General features: G+C 41.7%; 1 protein-coding gene across 3 annotated transcripts in view; it reads left to right on the top strand.

The window, feature by feature from the left end:
- The first annotated feature begins 333 nt into the window (after positions 1-333).
- MGA (MAX dimerization protein MGA) overlaps positions 334-23683 on the top strand; it is a 70767-nt gene continuing 47417 nt past the window's right edge. For 2 of the 3 annotated variants that reach the window (XM_075192867.1, XM_075192865.1), the window contains exons 1-4: positions 334-459; positions 10435-11536; positions 14097-14898; positions 23002-23089. In XM_075192867.1, the coding sequence (XP_075048968.1) occupies positions 10494-11536; positions 14097-14898; positions 23002-23089 (1933 nt within the window). In that variant the 5' untranslated portion in view covers positions 334-459; positions 10435-10493. Of the gene's footprint in view, positions 460-5982; positions 6169-10434; positions 11537-14096; positions 14899-23001; positions 23090-23683 lie in introns of those variants that run through there. The other variant, XM_075192866.1, reaches the window with a different exon arrangement.

The raw sequence follows: 23683 nt of genomic DNA on the forward strand, positions 1-23683 counted from the left end.
TGCACCACCCTACAAATAAACAATAAATAATTTGTAATTTCTAACGTCTCCTTAGCTCGACCTTGCAACCAACCAGAGGACATTTTATCTCTTCTGACGCTTTTCTTTAGATCTTTTTGTCAGATACTAGGTGTTGGTTTAATAGCACCCTGGTTATGTCACTCTATGCATGATACCGATAAGGGTGATTGATGATTAGCGACGAGGATTCAGTTGATATTGTTGACCTCGACTGTGATCTGCCACGCATGCAGACACCTTTCATGCTGCGTGCTAACTGGATTCCAACAGTGGGCGAGGCTACATCATTTAACACGTGATACCTTCTTGACCAATCAACCCAAATCTGGCGTCCACCGCACGAGGGTTCCGACATAATCAGCTGAGTAGTGTGGGTTGCGTGGAGTGTGTCGCGCCACTCGAGGGGAACTGCGCGGGAAAAGACACACGTTGGGAAAGGTACTGAGCAGCCTATAAGTTATCCTCCACTATCTATTAATAGCCCGTGCAGTTCCTATTATTCCCCGTCAGATGCCAAATCATGAAGTCAATGCAGTGGTGCGATCAGTTTTGCATATAAAGGGGAATTGGTTTGTGAAAACTGCGGCTGATTGACGCCTGTGTTCCCGTTAGGTGTTTTGTTTACCGCACAGGCGAGATGGAAAGTGTAGATCATCACGTGGTCCCTAACAGCCAATCCGCGCAAGTCTAGCATTGTGTGTTTTGGCGCCGTCTGCTCCAAGTCTGATTGGTCGCTTCGCGAGGAGAGATTTTTTTTTTTTTTAAGCTACAAGGCGAGAAAGTGGCCATGAATAACAGTAATACAGTGAGACCGATTTCACTTATATGTCCTGCATCATACCACGACCAAGTGAGGGCGGTTTTGTTGTCGATGGTAGAGCTGCGCTAGTCGAGAAATGGCGGCTGGAAGCATGCTGGCTGAGTGTGGATGGGTGGGGTTGGTGGGTCACGTGATGGTGCTGGCTGTGTGTTCAACCACGTGGCGCGCAGGCGCTATCCGCCCATTCATATAACACCCGTACCTCCTGCCCGGCCGTATTCTCCTTGTGCCTGAGATACCCTTTGTTCCCGTTTACACCGTCTGCCTGTAGTACGTGCACAGCAATGCTGGCTGTGTGCATAACGTCCTCACAATAATGGTCCCTTTGTCTGGTATGCAATTCGTGATATTTCAAGTTCCCCCAGTTCATGCTGACTCCCTCTGTTTGTAAATGCGATCCAGACTGGTTATTTCTGTGTGAGCAGCTCACTGCCAATGCTGCTGTCACCAGAGTAGTACTTCTATTTTGTTTGGAACACAAATATATTTGTAGTGTAGGAGATACAAACTTGATAGGTCTTGAAATACTGGTGTTCAATTATGGAATTCTAATAATATAGTAAATTAAATGGAAAAGTGAGCGACCAAAATGACAGTCACAAAAAAGAACAAATATACACTGGTCTGTGACCCGCACACAGAATCATTTTAAAGGTTAAAATATTTTATGACACACTAAGTGGGGGGGGGGGGTTTCAATTCTCTGAGTAACATGGCGCTAAATCTATTACCTTTAATATGGTAATTTTAAACCCGCAAACAGCTAATTACATGCACTATTACTGCAACATTGGCATTAGTGCGCAGGCCACATTTTTTACAGTAATTCCCCCCAGGGAGGAATTCAACTGCCTGCGTTACTGTAAAAAGTAACGCAGCCTGCCCACTATAACCAACATTCCTGTAATAGTGCGCATAATTACCGTTAATACAGTAATTTCAACTCTTGGTTTTTGCCGTGGCTCGCTGCGACAAGCAGAAAGCCTGGTTACATTTACCATAGTAACGGTAATATACTTGCCAAGGCAGTATTCTTGGGGAATTGAATTCCACCCATACTGTAACATGACAAATTGTGCCCCGACTTAACTGGCATTAATGTTAACAGGGTTTAATCTTTAAAGCTGCCCTACCATCTAGTAAAGGGTGGTAGAGCATTTGCACAGCTGTTACTGACATATAGTATGCCACAGCTTTTGTACCCTGCAGACATCATGAAATCTTTACAAATGTTTTGGTATAGAGCAAATATATAGGATAAATGCTGAATCCATCTAATCAGATGCAGGCATCACAGTTCAAGTCCTTCAGGCAGTGATGCTGAAGGATTTGTGGAAAAAATGTTGGGCTGTATCTCGTTAAAGGAAGGTAAAGCTATGTACTCCATTTTTACAAATGACTCTCAAAACTTTTCTGTAATTTGTATTGGAATAAGCTACTGTATTTCTGCTATAGAGGAAAGAATCATTGGAGCATGTTAGTGCACACAAATCTATAGTGGTAATTTTCCCTCCACGTTTATCCACATGCCCATCATTATCGGGCATAAGTATTTTTGCAGCATGGGATGTTGGCATTAGATGTTGTTTCTGGAGTGGGGTAGTTGGCTTGTAATTACTGCTTTTGAGTAGTGTACAAAGAAGGTGTGGAATGTATTCCCTTTGACAGAGCCTGCACATGATTATATTGATAGTTTATACTATGATATTATTACATATTGTACTGTTGTGGCTTAATAGCCCAGTCACATCAAGACAGTTCAACATGTAGTATTACAGTCCCATGACATGCCCAATGCCCAACATAATCGCCCCATGGCATTTTATAAAGTCCAGAATTTTTTTTAAGGGCCCTGGGCAATTACATTGGTGTTATGTGATATATAATGGGATGAAATGTGTTGTATTGTGTACTGACATGGGATAAAACATGTCATGTAATGAGACATAAGACAATTGTGGTTGTGTGCAATATGACATGGAATAACAGATGTGAATTGACATTCGATCATAGTGTTGAGGTGGTATTACATGGGATGATGGTGTTGTGGTGCGTGACAGGACATGACATTATAGGAGGTGCATGACAGGACATGGAATGATAGGTGGTGTGTGACAGGACATGACATTATAGGAGGTGTGTGACAGGACATGGGATGGTTGGTGGTGTGTGACAGGACATGACATTTATAGGAGGTGTGTGATAGGACATGGATGGTTGGTGGTGTGTGACGGGACATATGGGATGGTTGGTGGTGTGTGACAGGACATGACATTATGGGAGGTGTGTGATAGGACATGAATGGTTGGTGGTGTGTGACAGGACATGGGATGGTTGGTGGTGTGTGACAGGACATGGGATGGTTGGTGGTGTGTGACAGGACATATGGGATGGTTGGTGGTGTGTGACAGGACATATGGGATGGTTGGTGGTGTGTGACAGGACATATGGGATGGTTGGTGGTGTGTGACAGGACATACGGGATGGTTGGTGGTGTGTGACAGGACATATGGGATGGTAGGTGGTGTGTGTGACAGGACATATGGGATGGTAGATGGTGTGTGACAGGACATATGGGATGGTGTGTGACAGGACATATGGGATGGTGTGTGACAGGACATATGGGATGGTGTGTGACAGGACATATGGGATGGTGTGTGACAGGACATATGGGATGGTAGGTTGGTGTGATGTGTGACAGGACATATGGGATGGTAGGCTGGTGTGATGTGTGACAGGACATATGGGATGGTGTGTGACAGGACATATGGGATGGTGTGTGACAGGACATATGGGATGGTGTGTGACAGGACATATGGGATGGTGTGTGACAGGACATATGGGATGGTGTGTGACCGGACATATGGGGTGGTGTGTGACAGGACATATGGGATGGTGTGTGGTGTGTGACAGGACATATGGGGTGGTGTGTGACAGGACATATGGGGTGGTGTGTGACAGGACATATGGGGTGGTGTGTGACAGGACATATGGGGTGGTGTGTGACAGGACATATGGGGTGGTGTGTGACAGGACATATGGGATGGTGTGTGGTGTGTGACAGGACATATGGGGTGGTGTGTGACAGGACATATGGGGTGGTGTGTGACAGGACATATGGGGTGGTGTGTGACAGGACATATGGGGTGGTGTGTGACAGGACATATGGGATGGTGTGTGGTGTGTGACAGGACATATGGGGTGGTGTGTGACAGGACATATGGGGTGGTGTGTGACAGGACATATGGGGTGGTGTGTGACAGGACATATGGGGTGGTGTGTGACAGGACATATGGGGTGGTGTGTGGTGTGTGACAGGACATATGGGGTGGTGTGTGACAGGACATATGGGGTGGTGTGTGACAGGACATATGGGGTGGTGTGTGGTGTGTGACAGGACATATGGGGTGGTGTGTGACAGGACATATGGGGTGGTGTGTGACAGGACATATGGGGTGGTGTGTGACAGGACATATGGGGTGGTGTGTGACAGGACATATGGGGTGGTGTGTGACAGGACATATGGGGTGGTGTGTGACAGGACATATGGGATGGTGTGTGACAGGACATATGGGATGGTGTGTGACAGGACATATGGGATGGTGTGTGACAGGACATATGGGATGGTGTGTGACCGGACATATGGGGTGGTGTGTGACAGGACATATGGGATGGTGTGTGGTGTGTGACAGGACATATGGGGTGGTGTGTGACAGGACATATGGGGTGGTGTGTGACAGGACATATGGGGTGGTGTGTGACAGGACATATGGGGTGGTGTGTGACAGGACATATGGGATGGTGTGTGGTGTGTGACAGGACATATGGGGTGGTGTGTGACAGGACATATGGGGTGGTGTGTGACAGGACATATGGGGTGGTGTGTGACAGGACATATGGGGTGGTGTGTGACAGGACATATGGGATGGTGTGTGGTGTGTGACAGGACATATGGGGTGGTGTGTGACAGGACATATGGGGTGGTGTGTGACAGGACATATGGGGTGGTGTGTGACAGGACATATGGGGTGGTGTGTGACAGGACATATGGGGTGGTGTGTGGTGTGTGACAGGACATATGGGGTGGTGTGTGACAGGACATATGGGGTGGTGTGTGACAGGACATATGGGGTGGTGTGTGACAGGACATATGGGGTGGTGTGTGACAGGACATATGGGGTGGTGTGTGACAGGACATATGGGATGGTGTGTGACAGGACATATGGGGTGGTGTGTGGTGTGTGACAGGACATATGGGGTGGTGTGTGACAGGACATATGGGGTGGTGTGTGACAGGACATATGGGGTGGTGTGTGGTGTGTGACAGGACATATGGGGTGGTGTGTGACAGGACATATGGGGTGGTGTGTGACAGGACATATGGGGTGGTGTGTGACAGGACATATGGGGTGGTGTGTGACAGGACATATGGGGTGGTGTGTGACAGGACATATGGGGTGGTGTGTGACAGGACATATGGGGTGGTGTGTGGTGTGTGACAGGACATATGGGGTGGTGTGTGACAGGACATATGGGATGGTGTGTGACCGGACATATGGGGTGGTGTGTGACAGGACATATGGGGTGGTGTGTGACAGGACATATGGGGTGGTGTGTGACAGGACATATGGGGTGGTGTGTGACAGGACATATGGGATTGTGTGTGACCGGACATATGGGGTGGTGTGTGACAGGACATATGGGGTGGTGTGTGACAGGACATATGGGGTGGTGTGTGGTGTGTGACAGGACATATGGGATGGTGTGTGGTGTGTGACAGGACATATGGGGTGGTGTGTGACAGGACATATGGGATGATGTGTGACAGGACATATGGGATGGTGTGTGGTGTGTGACAGGACATATGGGGTGGTGTGTGACAGGACATATGGGGTGGTGTGTGACAGGACATATGGGATGGTGTGTGACAGGACATATGGGATGGTGTGTGGTGTGTGACAGGACATATGGGATGGTGTGTGACAGGACATATGGGATGGTGTGTGGTGTGGTGTGACATGTGCTAGGGGTTGTGGCTTCTCCGCTTCCTAGTCTTGTGAGCGGCACGTGATAGGAGCCTCGCGCTCTTCCTGCTGGCGATGCGAGGCGGGTGACGTAACCAGCTCACTGCGCATGTGTAGTTGACGGCTCCATAGTGTGAAAAATGCTGCCGAGCAACTTCGGTATTTCCAAAAAAAAAGAACTTAAATGAAGACACGTGTTTGTAAAGGGGGTAACATACCCCTCCCCTGCGCGTATCTCAGGTGTGCTGGCTTCCGGGAGTGTGTGATTGGGGGGAAAGATCCGATGTATACAGAGCCTGCAGTGTAAGTGGTACACCGAGCCAACGTGGCTTCTGAGATGTGTGATTGTATAAAACAATGTATCGCTGCGACTCGTATAACATGTCCCTGTTACACAACCTTCGATGAAGTGTCTTCAGTACATGCAGATGTATTGCTGTGTTCCCATAAACTGACACATTCTGTTCTAGTGCCGTTGTCGGAAGTGTTAGGGAGGGTCGAGCTCCACATAAGGCTGTGAGGAGACAGTGTATGGAGTACTTGATCATTGAGGATGGTTACATGTCAGTAGGATGTATCCATATTCAACCATATAGGGAAACATGGTTTGTGTCGGGAACTATATAACGCGAATGATAACATAAGCAGAAATGCAGAGTTCGGATTCAGCTGAAATTATTGTTATTGGTTTAAAAACAAAATGAAAAGACTATCTGAAATGTAGTATATATGTGTGTGTGTATATATGTATATATATATATATATATATATATATATATATATATATATATATATATATATATATAATGACAGTTGAATTGTATCTGCAAAAATATGTTGTATCAGATAGTGGACTGTACTTTTTTTGCTAAGAATTTCACAGTTGCTCTGTGCTTGTTGCCATACTTACGTTATGGTCCATTTCAAATCACAAATCATAATAGAGTTGGATAAATAATCTACCCAGTTAGCAGTATTGTATGTGGCAACATATTTTTTTCTATTCCTCCCTATTTACATATCACACCTAGCATAGTACTCCACACTATGAGAGACGAGGGTATAATGACTGTCCCCAGTCAGCAAAAACTGAAATTGTAGAACTGATTCTAGTTCCAATGAAAAATGCTGTGCATGAGGTTTTACAATGCTTTGTTTTATTATATATTCTTAGTCTTTTCTTTGTGAAAGTGTTCAGATTTTCTCAGGATCTATCTGTCCATTTCTTTTCATTTTTGTGTACAAAGGATGGAATCTCTTTAACAGCATTCTATTCCACTGGAGTTGTTTAATTTTACCAGTTTTATATGTCTCATTTAAAAATCATGGTAGTGTATTTCAGTTGTTATATACCATGCTCATAATTTACACTACACTTTCATAACGCAACCCTCGCTTACCACCGGGCATAGTCTTTGCACAAAAATCCATTAAAATGTGTGTGTTTTTATGTCACCCTCTGTATAAGCCTTTCCTCAGTATAATGTCAGTTTTGTCTTGTTTTTCAAGCTGGAATGGGTGCATTTGCTGTGCTCTCAGCAAAAACTGCAAAATCAATCCAGTATAGCAGGATGAATGACTTGAAACTGTAAATACATGTTGCTTTTTTAAAATATTTATAAAACATATGTAGCTACAAAAAATACCTACTTTGACAACACTATTTCGAGAGAGGAACTGCAGCTCCCAGTTGAGAGAGCCTGAGACAGTAGGTCTGATGTTAATCAATATATTTTACCCATATATAATTTGAGACATAAAAAGCTGTATTTTGAATACATTTAGTTCAGCTTTAAAAGTATACTATCGAGAAACATTGGTTATCCTGAAAATATGGTAAAAAATATTTTTAAACTGTTCACTGGGTAACCTGTTCTATTGCTATCAGAGCAAGCCATAGGAGTTTAAAATTACGGTTGTAAAACATAAATCTACAGACAGCCAAATTTGATTTTCTAATTCTTTACCAAGAAAGTACCAGTAGAAGACAGTCGTTTTTTACGCTGAGCTTGTTTTATTTTCTTTTTTTTTTCTCTTTCAAGGATAAACAAGGAGTGTTTTTTTGGAATGAATGTTTCTACTTTTCTGTATGATGTCACCCACCTCTTCAGACAAGGTTATGATATTCCTCAGGCACCATCTTAATTTCCCTAGATTACCCTATTACCATCCTCTACACAGCTAACGCAAGACAACAACCCTCTGACCAACACTGCAACACACACCCCCCACTCAATACTTTTACCTTTGCGTTCTAGCTAGTCCATTGTGCAATATGATGTAGCACATGCCCTTGTGTTTCAAACTCCCATTGTCCCATAGATTGTAAGCTTGCGAGCAGGGTTCTCTTACCTCTCTGTCTGTATGTAATACCCAGTATTGTTTTATCAATGTTTGTTCCCAATTGTAAAGCGCTACAGAATCTGCTGGCGCTATATAAATAAATGATGATGATGACAGATGAGCCACATTTAGGGTTAAGCAGGAAAGCAACTAACACAAATAAGTGCTTCATAGAAGTCTGTTATTCCTCCTACACCTGCCACAAAATAAACTGCTACTCAGAAACTGCTCAGATATTATGTGGAAAATACTGAAATATGAAGAGATGTTTTCCTGCAGAGGGAAAACCGCTTCTGTATCAAAAGCCTAGGTTTGCTCTGGAAATGATCTATTAATACAAAAACCTTTTTGAAGACTGCCTCCCACATCTTTCGCTAATTTCATTGTTCTTTAAAAGATTGTTGACATGAAAAAAATATTAAATTTTAACTATAAAGAGAAGTCTTTTCGATTTTATTTTTTTGGGTTCAACAGAAACGTCTGTCCAAGAGAAGCTCTTGGTACGTCTTTAAAATGTTCATGTTTCTGAACTTTTTGGTCATACAGTAGGGCTAGACCTCCGATGGATACTAGCTCTGAGTTTCTGTAGACCCACCCAGCTTGTGGTTGAATAACATTTCCCTTTGTAAATTGAAAGTTGTTGAAAATTAGTTGAGCAATAATATTGCATATGATGTGCACTTCAATTAAACGTGATGATTACTGGTCTTTGGTTTGAGGAGGCCACATTAAATAGAATTTAAGCACAGTTTATAAAGAGTTTATCTTTACTTCATGATTTTCAGTTTTTGAAATTTATGAGGAAAATGTTTAAACAAATATTAATTTAATTTTAGTGCTTAAATGATTATAATACATTGTAGAAAGATTGGTAATGTGAAACCATCAATCTTTTGAAATAATTATTTTTCTAACAGCAAGTGGTATAGTATTCCTTCATATAAAACCCAATATTTCGTACCTTTCTATTCCCTTGTGTTAAAGTGTCACTTACATAGCTAAATAAATTAATAAAAATGCCTTCAAAGCAAGGATGTCAAAAATGTATCGGTATAAAAGTAGCTAGGTAATGTCCTATGTTTTATTGATCATGAATCTATAGTGACAGGTCCACCAATGGATAAGATTTGACTGTGCTATCTGTGCATAGTAGAGAGCCTATAGTGTAGATGTGGAGACACGCGTCTCCCCATGCACAGTACAGATAAGGTATCTGCCGCCAGGATTAGGTGATTCCTCCGTCCCTTCCTTCCAGTTGGCGGCCGCTGCCTAATAGTGGTCAAGTGGTCGCACAGGAAGGGGGAAGAACGCAAGGCATTTGCTGTATAGCCCCGGCAGTCGCAGGTATTCCTGAACTCTATCTGCGGGTAGATCGGTGTGGACTGCAAGGGAGAGCTGAACATCAGTTGCCTATGTAAGGGACACAAGTGGGCACTGTACAATGTGGCAGATGGGAAACTTCGCTAATTGCAAAGATAACAGGAAATTATTTAACCACGAGCTACAAAACGTGTTTGTTGAAGTGACAGTCTACGTGCAAATATCTGCACGGTTATTAACAAACTTGATGTTATAATGCCTTAATTTTGAAGTACTTCTACAGTACAGGCAAGTGGATGCTGACACACTCTTATTATTTCCATCATTTTTCTTTCTCCATGTTGTAAAAAAACCCATATAATTTGTTATTTTAAAGCTGAATCGATGTACTAGTGAATAATGGTAGTGCAACTTTTAAAAGGAAATTTTCAAATATTGTATTTCATAGTTGTGGTGCAAAACACAATACTGATACAATTCCTGGGTTTCTGCTCAAGGTCTGTACATGATACTGAACAAGTGCATCAGATCACCCATAGAAAGGCAAACTTTTAATTCATAAAATCAAATGTATGAGTGTATCAAGGGAATAGGTCAATTATCCTTTTTGTATTGAGAGTAAACCATATTGTCGTTTAACTTTTAGTACCTCAAATTAAGTGTTCTGACCTAATAAAGCAAAATAAACATGTACTTTTCGATGTAGTTATATTTGAGGTTTTTTTTTGTTTTTAATGTACACTGGTTTTTATGCTTTGACAGTTCTTTAGACAGCATCTACTGCATGTGTGTGTTTTAGAGGTAGGTTTAAGAAAATACTGGTTTGCGTAACACATCATTATTTGCAGAGAACTTGCTCACTTTTCATGGTTTAGTTAAATGTTTCTTTTTATATATTTGTTTTAGAGGGATGAATTTTCAGTACAAGCTATAGCTTACTACTTAAGCTTCGAAGTCTCAACATCATGGAGAAATTACAGACCCTAAACGGTGGCAAAGAATGCGGGATTAAACCACCATCAACTACTCCTGCATATTTTGTCATTTTGCACCAGTCTCAGGGTGATGGCTCGAAAGATGAAGGGATCCTTGTAGCAAACCAGGATGTATCCTCTGTTGCGCCATTTGTCTCAAACACACCTGACAAATCGAAATCTGATATATTTCTTTCATCTGATTGTGTTTCTAAGGAAATTACCGTGACCCTTGACAACAATAACATGTGGAATGAATTTTACCGCTGTAGCACAGAAATGGTTTTAACAAAGCAAGGAAGACGTATGTTTCCTTATTGTCGTTATTGGATATCTGGTTTGGACCCTTATCTGAAATACATCCTTGTTATGGACATCACACCATTGGACACCTATCGGTATAAGTGGAATGGGAAGTGGTGGGAGCCTGGTGGGAAAGCAGAACCACACGTTCTGGGTAGGGTGTTTATTCACCCAGAGTCTCCATCTACAGGACAGTATTGGATGCATCAGCCAGTTTCCTTCTATAAACTAAAGTTGACCAACAATGTTTTGGACCAAGATGGTCACATCATCCTTCACTCCATGCACCGATACTTGCCACGGCTACATGTGGTACCTGCTGAGAAGGCCACTGAAGTAATTCAACTTAATGGACCTGATGTGCACACATTCACTTTCCCGCAGACAGAATTTATTGCAGTCACAGCATATCAAAATTTTCAGATTACCCAACTTAAAATTGATTGCAATCCTTTTGCCAAAGGTTTTCGGGAGGGTGCTGTAATGGGACGGTTCACTAAAGAATCTAAGCCCAAAAATTCAGACCAAGACTCTGCAGGCAGCAAAAAATCAGCAGAACATGATGATCCCGAAAGTATCCAAAAGTTGAGAGAATTATTCAGAATGTCTGAGTATTCAGACGTTGACACAGAGAATGAAGCTTTCAATGCTGAGCGTGACTTCCTAAATTTTATGAATCCACTGTCCAGACTTAAAGAAAATTCACAACTAAAGGCAGATAACCCTGACAGGTAGAGTGAAAGAAATTCTATGTTGTCCGTGACTGTTGTAAATGTGTTGTGTAAAATGAAATTTAATTAAATATTGTACTTTTGGTTTATTTTTTTTAATTGGTAAAAGAACATAGTAATTTTACCGTAGAGTAACATGCCATTCAAGATCTTGAATAAAAGGTTCAGATGACTTGCTGTTTTACTTGATTCAATACACAAATACTGAATGCATACCAATGTTTGGTACTTCCGTTCGTAACATAGTAAATAGGTACAGTATTAGGAAATAGGAAAATAACCAGAAGAATACTTTTGAGTTTTTCTCTATGCAGATATACACCACCACAATGAATTTGAAATGAAACTAACAAGATGTGCTTTAACTGCAGACTTTCAGCTTTAATTTGAGGGTATTTACAACCAAATCAGGTGAACGGTGTAGGAATTACAACGGTTTCTATATGTGCCTCCTACTTTTTAAGGGACCAAAAGTAATGGGACAAACTAAAGAATTCTGCATCAAACTTTCACTTTTTAATACTTTGTTGCAAATCCTTTGCAGTCAATTACAGCCTGAAGTCTGGAAGGCATAGATTTCACCAGACGCTGGGTTTCATCCCTGGTGATGCTCTGCCACGCCTCTACTGCAAATGTCTTCAGTTCCTGCTTGTTCTTGGGCCATTTTCCCTTCAGTTTTGTCTTCAGGTGAAATGCATGCTCAATCGGATTCAGGTCAGGTGATTGACTTGGCCATTGCATAACATTCCACTTGTTAGCCTTAAAAAACTCTTTGGTTGCTTTTGCAGTATGCCTCGGGTCATTGTCCATCTGCACTGTGAAGCGCCGTCCAATGAGTTCTGAAGCATTTGGCTGAATATGAGCAGATAATATTGCTCGAAACAGAATTCATCCTGCTGCTTTTACCAGCAGTCACATCATCAATAAATACAAGGGAACCAGTTCCATTGGCAGACATACATGCCCATGCCATGACACTACCACCACCATGCTTCACTGATGAGGTGGTATGTTTTGGATCATGAGCAGTTCCTTTCCTTCTCCATACTCTTCTCTTCCCATCACTCTGGTACAAGTTGATCTTTTTCTCATCTGTCCATAGGATGTTGTTCCAGAACTGTAATGGCTTTTTTATATGTTGTTTGCCAAACACTAATCTGGTCTTCCTGTTTTTGTGGCTCACAAATGGTTTGTGGTGAACCCTCTATAATCACTCTTGTGAAGTCTTCTCTTGATTGTTGACTTTGACACATATACACCTACCTCCTGGAGAGTGTTCTTGATTTGGCCAACTGTTGTGAAGGGGTTTTTCTTCACCAGGGAAAAAATTCCTGTCATCCACCACAGTTGTTTTCCGTGCTCTTCCAGGTCTTTTGGTGTTGCTGAGCTCTCCAGTGCGTTCTTTCCTTTTTAAGAATGTTCCAAACAGTTGATTTGGCCACACCTAATGTTTTTGCTATCTCTCTGATGGGTTTGTTTTGATTTTTCAGCCTAATGATGACTTGCTTCACTGATAGTGACAGCTCTTTGGATCTCATATTGAGAGTCGCCAGCAACAGATTCCAAATGCAAATGTCACCCCTAGAATCAACTCCAGCCCTGTAACCTGCTTAATTGAGGATGAAATAACGAGGGAATAGCTCACACATGTCCATGAAATAGCTTTTGAGTGGATTGTCCCATTACTTTTGATCTCTTAAAAAGTGGGAGGCACATATAGAAACCGTTGTAATTCCTACACCGTTCACATGATTTGGATGTAAATAACCTCAAATTAAAGCTGAAAGTCTGCAGTTAAAGCACATCTTGTTAGTTTCATTTCAAATCCATTGTGGTGGTGTATAGAGCCCAAAATATGAGAATTGTGTCAATGTCCCAATATTTATGGACTTGACTGTATATTTCTTTTCAATAGTAAACTTTAAATGCTAATTGGTTGCTGTAATTCAGTGCACATTTTCCTAAATACAATGCCCGTAAATGAGCTGCTGTAATCCTACAGAAAGTGGAAAGCGTGTTACTTAGTATCATAAGAATTGACAGAGAGGTAGATAGTTCGCTAATAATTAACCTTAGAAAAATAAAACCTCAATGTTTCTCTGTAGTGGTTATTTATTCTTATATTCATAGATGAGTTGAGTTAAGGTGTTTCTCTGTTTTGAAGTCTCGGTGTGCACTGCCTCTACAAGAGCCCTGCGCAGCAGTTAATGCTCAAGTAGAGATATCTCTTGCTCTGTTCACTCATTGAGTTAGTGATAGAGATAGAGGTATTTTACGTGTTTGCATAGTTACCTGTTGCTTGCAGCACATTGTCATTTGACAAACCATTAGCACAGTGCGAAATTTAGGGATTATTGCAAATTCTATAGATTAATGTACAGAAATAGTAAATTCCAAAATCATTTGAAATATACATAGACTATATGCAAAATATGTACATTTTTAAATCCCTTAAAGCTTTGTTTGAAGCATAAGTTGCCAATATTTTTGATGCGAGTATAGAGAAATGGACAAAGGTGATTGGCTGGGATGTAACATGTTTTCTTCTTATTTCTTACAGTTTTGATGACCATTCTGGTGTGGCATCTCCATCTATGCAGCCTAAAGTTGAAATCAAACAGGAACCCGAGGATAACTATGATTATAATAAGACAGTAGCTGTAGAAGGAGTAGAAGTTAAGCGAGAAGAATCTGAGAATGATGTAACGGATGAGTACTCAAACAGTGATAATGACTATCCTATATTAGAGAGACACTTTGCACAGTTTAGGGCAAAGCCTCGCGCAGATAGGAAGCACTCACTAAACAGCCCTTCTGGGGTTGCCAAAGCAAAATTATTAAAACTAGGCAGCGGCAGTCTGCCTATGGTATATCTGGAGCCATGTGTCACTGCCAAAAACTCTATGGAGCTTCCTGATTTGCAAGATCCTATATTGTCTGAGAATAAAATACAAAACACGGAGGTACGTGACACTCCCCTTTCTGTAGAGAGTTGTCAAATTTCTCAAAGCCCAAACATTATTTCCAGTATTGAAGAAGACATCTCAAAAACAGACAAGAGAAAAAGATTAAGTAAATCCAAAGTTAATGCGAAATGTGACACCCCGCAGACTGCATTGAGCACCTCATGTGGTCCGAAAAAGAAGCTCCCTTTCCTGCTACCTAAATCTTCAGTAACAGTGACCCCTGGAAATGAGACGCCCATAGTGAAAAAGAGAGGGAGACCTCGCAAGCATAACGTTTCTAAGGTAGGACGCCCTACAAAAAAAGGCAGTCCCATAGAAGCTCCACGATTGTGCCCAGATTTCAATCCAGACCTCGAGGATGTGGATGGAGTCCTATTTGTTGCTTTTTCTTCAAAGGTAAAAAAAATAGTTTAGTGTTCACGGTAGCCTTTGTCTAAGAGCAGAGAACCAACCATTGGCTATGGTATCCTGTTATATATCTTACTATATTGCCCCAGATAAAAAGTTATTTTTCTTTCTCACATGTTTTGCTCTAGTGAAAGCATGTCATGCTTTTTCAGATTTTTGAAATCCATTATATCTATTTTTTTATATGGGCCGAGTTTAACAAAAAACTACCAAAATATGTATCAAGATTTGGATCAAATCCACTTTTTGTATTCTTTGAAAGTGTTGTTGCATTTCAATGTGTAACAGAATAATTAAATGCAAAGCATTCAATATATTTGTTCTACAACTAATTTGTTTTGTTTTTTCCTATCAAACCCAAAAATATTTTACTCTCATTCATCAAATTTCATTACAGTCACAATGAGCAAATAGTGGTGTTCAGTGAGAGACTGCACTTTCTACTAAGCACTATGTAAGCATTTAATTTACATTTAAGGTATTTTGTATTATAACTGGCATACAGATTTTTTGCTACCAGGAAAAATATTTTTTAATCTACATAGTAACTATTTTATTCTTAACAATCTTTATTCTGCCTCTCCCTAATGAGTGCAGATCAGGTTCTCTACTAAAACACCATTTGCTTTGTATATAACCGTTTAAAATAGCATTAACATATAGGTTTATTAATACAAATCCGCATACCTTGAAAGAGCATGATATTTGACCTTTTAGTTATGTATCTATCTTTCATCCAATATAGGGGTGAGGGGGCACTGGAGCCATCAGGTATAGAAGCTCATGGGGTTGGGCACTTAAAGAAATCTGACTGTCCAAACTCCTTATCCCCTATCTTGCTGGGACTCATTTTGTTCTAAGTGCCTCACGAGAAAGGCACTTCTCCATAGACAGCAGTGTGCCAGGTTCATATTTTCATTCACTCATTTCATGCATTCACTCACTGATTTATTTATGTATTTATTTTACTATATTCATACTTTGGTTTATGGCTTGGGACACAGACATGGAGTCTAAGAACACTCTTGAGATCCTACCATTTACAGGTCTTGTTTGGTCCTGAATTTGATAAAATCATTAGCCAGGCTACGGGAGGAAAGAATTCTCATTCTGCATGTGAATGCTCCCAAAACTAGGGAGTCCCAGGTTTTGGTCCTTTTTTGTTTCTTTGATAAACTTAGAGGTCTGATTTCCAATCCATCGGAATGATGACGGGCAATCTGCCTATTCAGAAGCAACTGTCTTGGGAGTCGGTCTACTTCTCTTCCAGGTTCGGTGGTGAAATACCACTTCAGATGCCTGGGCGAGCGGTCATAGATTGGGGCTTCATCATAGATTTCCTGAAGTCCTCTGCCCAGATGGTTTTTCATCAGTACTGTTCGCAGTAGACAATGCAAAAAGAGTGACTGAGGGAAGCCATTCAGTCTTTAGTCCCCTTGTGAGAATTCTACGGAATCATAATTTTGTAGAAGAAAATTTTTCCGTGGATCAATATTCAACATTTGGAAACAATTAAGGATTGAACTTAAAAACACAGAGTTCCCCCAAGCTTTGAGTCAGCTGGTCACTGACTAAATAGAAGTATTGAAGTGGTGAATATTAGAGGTTTCTTTGCTCTGATGTACCATTGCAAATGTGTTTGTGTCATTTATATAATTTGGATAAATAGTTTTTTAGACTATATGAGCTCATATGGCAATTGATTAGGTTTTATTGAATGTTTTATACATTGTATAATAAAATTGATATCAATATTCACAAATCTCTACACAATTTTGTTATAGAGCAGAGAGCGCAGTTGCACCATTTTTTTTATTATTTAGATTTTGTAATTGGGGAAGGCAGATCCTCAGCAACTGCTAGCCTTGCCCTATAATCATACTCTGCGCTGAAAAGTTTTTTTTGGTTGGGGGTTACTACACAAATCTGTTTCTTGTGCAGAAACCGAACTTGTCTCTGGCCCACCCTAAACCTGAAATCCCTAAACTTACACTTGAAGGTGGACAAATGCAGGATGGGTGTGTTCGTTCGGTGTTCACTGCAATGGAATGGGACGAATTTCTTGCTTCTATGGACATAAATGATGGGTATCTCCACATCCAAATGTGGTAAGTCCACCACAGCCTTCTCAGGTTTGTGGTGGAAACATCCCTTTATCAATTCAGGGAACTACCCTTTGGTTTGTCTACAACACCAAGGGTATTTCTTCCATATTCATTGAGGGACACCAAGAACATTGCGGTACAGTGTAGGACGATAGCCATGTGGGCACTTTAAGAAAGTTTGACATTTAATCCTAGCTGCTCCCCCTCTCCTGATAGGCCTTCATTTAGTTCAGTGCCTTAAGCGTGTAGGACGCATTGGGACTGCTGGGCAGCCCCTTGCATACTTTGTTTACTTTTATTTAATTTTATTTTGAACCCTTGGACACAATGGGTTTGAAGTTTTTGACATGGAAGACTGTTTTCCTTTTAGCCATTTCTTCGGCTATAAGAGTTTTGGTACTTGCAGCCTTGTCCTACAACTCTCTTCTTGAGGATAGGTCTGTTCTTCGTACCAAACCCTCGTTCCTTCCTTAATGTGTTCTCGGTTTCCCACAAATCAGGACATTTTCATTCCTGCCCTAACCAAATGTTGGTCTTCGGAAGACAATGTCTCTCTTCATTCTCTGGATGTGGTCCGAGCTTTATGTGGAACCATGTTGTGCGCTCAAGAGAGGCTGGCCAGCCTTTGAGGTGACTTTTACTCTATGGGATATCGCTGTATTTCGTCAGACTTATTGTGGGGCTGGGCAGGCTTTTCCAGATATCTTTGGGCTCGCTCCACAGGGTCGATGAGTGCTTCTTGGTCTGCACAGCATGGTTACTGAGTAGCTGTGTAGGGCGGCCACTTGGTCCTCTTTTTACACTTTTACCTGGTTCTACACGTTTCATGTGTTTGCATCAGTAGATGCCAGCTTTGGGAGAAAGGTGTTTTGCACCACTTCTTCTGAACGTTCCCATCCCTGATGATGGCTTTAGGACTTTCCTAATGTTCCCAATGTCCCCCAGTGGATGCGGGAGCAAATAGGATTTTTAGTTAGGTAAAATCCATTTATTTTTGTCCATTGGGGACACTGGGAGCCCAACCTTGACGCTCTGGTTTCCCCTTTAGTGCGACATGTTGTGTTTTTTGTTCAAGAGGATGTTGTTTTCCTCTTTCTCTGTTTCTCTTTTATATTGTAACCTTTTCTGTAAAGCTTGGTTAAATATAAACTGAGGGATTTCAATAGAGGGGTAGGAGCTACGGTCAAGTGTCAAGCCTTATTAAAGTGCCCAAAATGCCTATTCCCCTACACTATGCCCCAATATTGCTAATGTTCCCCAATGGACTAGGAGAAACGGATTTTATGTAAGTATAAAAATCCTATTTTACGCATGTTATGGTGGTCATGGCAGCTGTCTTAAGGACCAAAGGATTGACATTCATACCATACTTGGACTACCTTTTGATAAATGCAAACTCTGCCCCTCTTCTCCAAATTCATTTGCACTTGACTGTAGAAACACAGGAATTACAGGGCTGGGTCTTTAAACCTTCAAAAGCCCAGTCTTGTCCCAGCTCGGTGCATGATTTTTCTTTGTCTCCTTTTCGACACCAGGGGGTAAATGTATGAATCTCCGGATTCTTCATCTCCGGCGTGTTCAGCCTCTTCAGCGCTTAAATTTAAAGCGGCGCTGCATTGTAAAGGGAAACTTCCCTGTACAATGCAGCGCCGCTTTAAATTTAAGCGCTGAAGAGGCTGAACACGCCGGAGATGAAGAATCCGGAGATTCATACATTTACCCCCAGGTGTCAGTGTTATTGCCAGCGGAGAAGTTTCCAGCTACTCCAAAACAAGTGAAGGCCTTGTCTCTCAGGTAAGTTTCCATTCTTCATTGCATGAAGCTGGTATCTTGCTTCGAATCTGTGGAGTTTGCTTGCTTCCACTCCCGTACATTCCAAAATGAGATACTGACTGTGTGGTTGAGGTGAAATCCTTATTTGACAGCACAGTTTTTCAAACTGTCGCCAAAGGCCAGTCAGTCCCTTTTGTGGTAGCTGAGGACAAAGTGGCGATCCTTCTCTGTATGGGATTAGACCCATCCGAATGCAGTCGGACAACGCCACTGCTGTGGTGTATGTAAATCGCCAAGGGGGGGCCAGAAGTCCTTTGCTATGAAGGAGGCGGCCAAGATCATGCGCTGAACAGAACATCATGTTCCAGCAATCTCTGCTGCCTTTATTCCAGTGGTAGACAATTGGAAGACCATTTTCTTGAGTCAGCATGCCATTCATCCCTGGGAATGGTCCCTCAATCCAGATGTGTTCGACCAAATTGTGGAGAGGTGTGGTCAGTCGTAGGTAGACATGATGGCCTCTCGGCCGAACCACAAAGTAGCTCTCTGTATTGTTCAAGAACCAGGGATCTGCAAGCATTCTTGTTGGATGCCATGACTATTTCTTGACGGTACCAGCTAGTATCTCTCTTCCCTTCGATTCCCGTTCTACCTCGGGTACTGAAGAAGGCCAAGAGGGAGAGCGTGCCAGAAATTCTGGTGGCATCTCGCTGACTGAGAAGGTCATGGTATACTGGTTTTCTGAGCATGACGGCAAAATCACCATGTAGACTAACTCTCAAAGAAGTTCTTCTAAACCAGGCCAATTTTTCCATCAGGATTTAGCAGGGTTGGCTGTGACGGCATGGTGGTTGAGGCAGTGATTCTTTGTAAAAATGAAAAGGGCCTTTCTGAAATTTGATATATCTTTGTCTTTCCACTTTTTCTTCTTTTAGATTGGCTCACCTCTTCTTACAGGGTGGCCTGGACAGGGGGTTGAGAATAACTCTCCGGTATCTGCATTATCTATATTTGTCCAGAGAAAACTGGCTACAGTACCTGATGTCCAGACCTTTTCTTCTGGGGGTTCTTCATGTGCAATCGCTCTTTGATCCACCAATAGCATGATGGGATCTGAACTTAGTTGTTTCAGTGCCACAGAAGCCGGTTCTTGAACCTCTGAAACCTGTTGATTTTAAATTCCTTACCTGAAAGGTGTCTTTTATGCTTGCTATCACTTCTGAGAGACGAGTGTCTGACTTGGTTGCCCTGTCTTGCAGATCACCATTTCTGGTCTTTCACAATGACAGAGCTGTTCTGCACACCAGGCCTTCTTTCCAGTCCAAGGTGGTGTCAACATTTAATCTCAAACAAGATATTGTTATTCCTGCTTAATGTCAGAATTTTGCTTCTGGAAGGGAATACTCTCTTCTCCTGTTGGATGTGGCTAGGGCTTTGAGGATGTATGTGAACCGATCCGCCTTCTTGTGTAGAATAGATATCCTCCTTGTCCTTTTTGTACGCACAGGAGAGGATGGTCGGCAGTGAAATAAACAGTTGTGAGGTGGAACAAGGCTACCATCCATCAGGCTTATATCTTGGAGGGATGACCCCAGTTCCTGACGATATTACTGTGGCTGGGTCACTTAGAAATAACTTATTATATAAATTTATTTCACTTAGTACATTTGCAATGATAAACACTGCACCACTAAGTTTTGTATTGGAAATATACTGATGTCATGTTGGAGGAAATTTGTTTCTACATCTGTCTGAATAAAGGAAATCCCATGCTAATTAAGCCTTTTTAAGCTGTGATTGATCAACACTTAGCCCGAATACACAGATGGGGGTCATTACTTTTTATCCTGTCTTGTTAAAAAAGGTAGATAAACTACATGAATAATGCAACCAACAAGTAATTTAAGAAATCACAGATTGATGTGAATTTTGTTAAATCCAAAATTAGAGAATATATTACATCCTGATGCTAAATATCTAATGTAATATCTCAGACTTTGTGGTGCCAGTTAGCAAGGGGACTGGGTTCCCTCGTGCCAACATGTGTTAAAAACAGTAAATTAGAGCTGTATTTTTCATTTTAACTGTATTATACTATCTGTATTTCTGGATGGTCATTAGTACCTCCAACTAGTGTCTAATGGTCCTTGTAAGGACACCTTGAGCAAATACACATCACTGCTTGAAGATTTTGCCTGACTCCTATTGCCTGCTGTATCCTGTGACCAACAGATAAGAGCTTACATTTTAATCTGTTCCTCGGCTGTTCTGTGTTGAACCCACAGTCTCTGTATCCATGCTCTGCCTGCTACCCACCAGTCCTGATCCATAGCAAGTGGTCAGGAGGTACCAACCACCCCACAGCAAAGTGGCGCTGCAGCAGCTATACTAGCTACCCCAGAAGTAAGCGTTTCTCGGCTATGCAAAGGAGCCTAGTTGTGGCATCGAGATTCTCCTACAGCTATTACGCAGTTAGCATTCGCAGATTGGCAAGTGTCTGGTGGCAAGGTGACACCAGTAATAGTGGTCAGTAACAGTTGATTACTGACTGGTGAGAGAAACCCACATAAACTACAGGAAGAACTTCCCGTCATCCTTCTTACCCCAACAGACCGGGTGGCGAAATAAGCCCATCCGGTCACAATTACAGCACACTCTACCAGTTTGGTAAGCGCCTCCTGGGTGGCGCTGCATGGAGCCTCAGTTGAACAGTTGTGTCGGGCAGCAACCTGTTTATCCATCCACACCTTCACCAGTTTCTACAGGTTGAACATCTGTATTTCTAAAGACGCCAGTTCTGATCTGAGCGTACCCACCTCTAGGGGCAGCTTTGGAATGTACCCATGGTAAGCGGTGTACCCCAAATGAAATGAATGAGAAAAGAATAGACATTTTGTACTCCCTGTAAGAATTAATTTCTCTGTATCCATTTGGGGAACACTACGCTCACTTCCCTTTTTATGTTCCGATTTTTACTCTGGTTATTGCGTGTTAATTACCGTATTTCCCCATGTATAAGACGCACCTTTTTCCCAAAAATTTTGGGTCCAAAACCTGGGTGCGTCTTATACAGGGGTAGCGTTACAGGGGCATCGGAGGGGGGTGATCCAGTAGGATGGGGACAGGCAGCGTGTCAGCGCGATCCAGCAGGCGGGGAAAGGCAGTGGGGATGCAGAAGGCAGAGTGTCAGCGCGATCCAGCAGGCGGGGGACAGGCAGCGGGGATGCAGAAGGCAGAGTGTCAGCGGGGATCCAGCAGGCAAGGACAGGCAGAGAGTGTCAGAGGGGATCCAGGAGGAGGGGGACAAAGGCACAGTGGCAGCGATTGCAGGGAGAGTGTGCTGCCCTGCTGCTCTGATCACTATCAGAGCAGCCGGCCATTACACTCTCCCTGCCTTTTTTGACAGCTACCGTAATATTTTTTTTCCAAATTTCGGGGCCAAAGGTAAGGTGCGTCTTATACATGGGTAAATACGGTAAGTCTTATCCTTTGCTTGTTAGTTAAAAATTTCATGGGTCTTTGTAGAGGGGGCTTAGAGTGGAAGGAGCAGACCAGACAAGTAGTTATTTTATTAGTGCCTTACATGCAGCGCATCACCCTCTATAAACAGTGTGCCCCAAACGGATTCATAAACATGGATTTTACCTCTTTAAAATTGCAACAGAGGGGGATATAAGCCAGAAGACAAGTTGAAAATGAGATTGCAGCTTGTAATTTATGTTTGGTCCTCTCGCTCACACCCCTTACACAAGTTTACTGTCCGTCTTGTAAAAGAATCGTAGCCACACAAGGAAAAATGGCTGCAAAGAGCAGCTCAAGTTAGGGACAAATTGGTCAAATATTTTGCTAGGTGGTAGTGCAGCTTTAACACAGCTATTTTGGGATTTGACTTAAGATAAATATACAATGTCCACAAAGTCTATATATGCTTGCATCACCACCCAGGTATGCCAACGCAAAAAAGGCCTCATGTAGATGTTTTTAACGATCACAATCTTGGTATGTGATCTCGTATATCAATTCTTATAAATTCTATGAGGGCTGCACCCACACCATTGTTTCATAATCCTCAAGATGTCGCTCGAGCAGTCTGTGCATCCCTCCCATGGTCAGTTGGATTCATTTTATTTATTTATATATGATATTTTGTGCACTTTAAGAGTAGAGGTGGACTTGTTTGTAACCCTTTGATGAATGTTTTTCTTTTTTATAGGAAGCGTTGGATGTTCATACAGGGGAGAAGCCAAAGACTATTGGAACATTCAGTTTTTCAGCTCAGACAGACTCCAGTGGAGGGAGAGGTAGTACAACTGTTCTTTTTTTTTTTTTTTTTTTTTTTTTTTTTAAAAAGGAGAACATGTTGGAACGTTTTATGTCATCCCAACCTTTTTAATTAGAAAAAAAACACATACATTCAGTGAGCACACTGCAAATACATTGGTCATAACAATTGTAAACTTACATAAGCATGTCAGTGCATCCTGGTAACTATTTATGCAGTACAATAATTTTAAATCTTGAATATTTTTTAGATGACATAAGATGTGCTTTTAAAAAGACACATAACGAACATATTGTGCAGAATTTCTTTTCTTTTTTTAAAGTATATTTTATTGAAAGTTTTACAATTTCAGGTTAGACTGTAAATCAAACAATTTGTTAATAAAAGTAAGCTCTCAAGAACATTGTTATATGGTACATATCCACTGAATTAAAGGTAAAAAGAAAAAGACATAGATAGAATGAAAAGAAAAGGGGGGAGGGGAGAGGGGGAAGGAAACTCAGCCCGGCATCCTGATGTCATCAAAGTGTTCAGTAAACCATTTGCAATCGGGGTCACAATATCTTACTTTTCATTTAACCTAAACTCTGATTTTGATCGGTTCCTGGTTGAT

This window comes from Mixophyes fleayi, chromosome 12 (genome assembly GCF_038048845.1).
Source record: "Mixophyes fleayi isolate aMixFle1 chromosome 12, aMixFle1.hap1, whole genome shotgun sequence".
In the NCBI taxonomy this organism is placed as follows: domain Eukaryota; kingdom Metazoa; phylum Chordata; class Amphibia; order Anura; family Limnodynastidae; genus Mixophyes; species Mixophyes fleayi.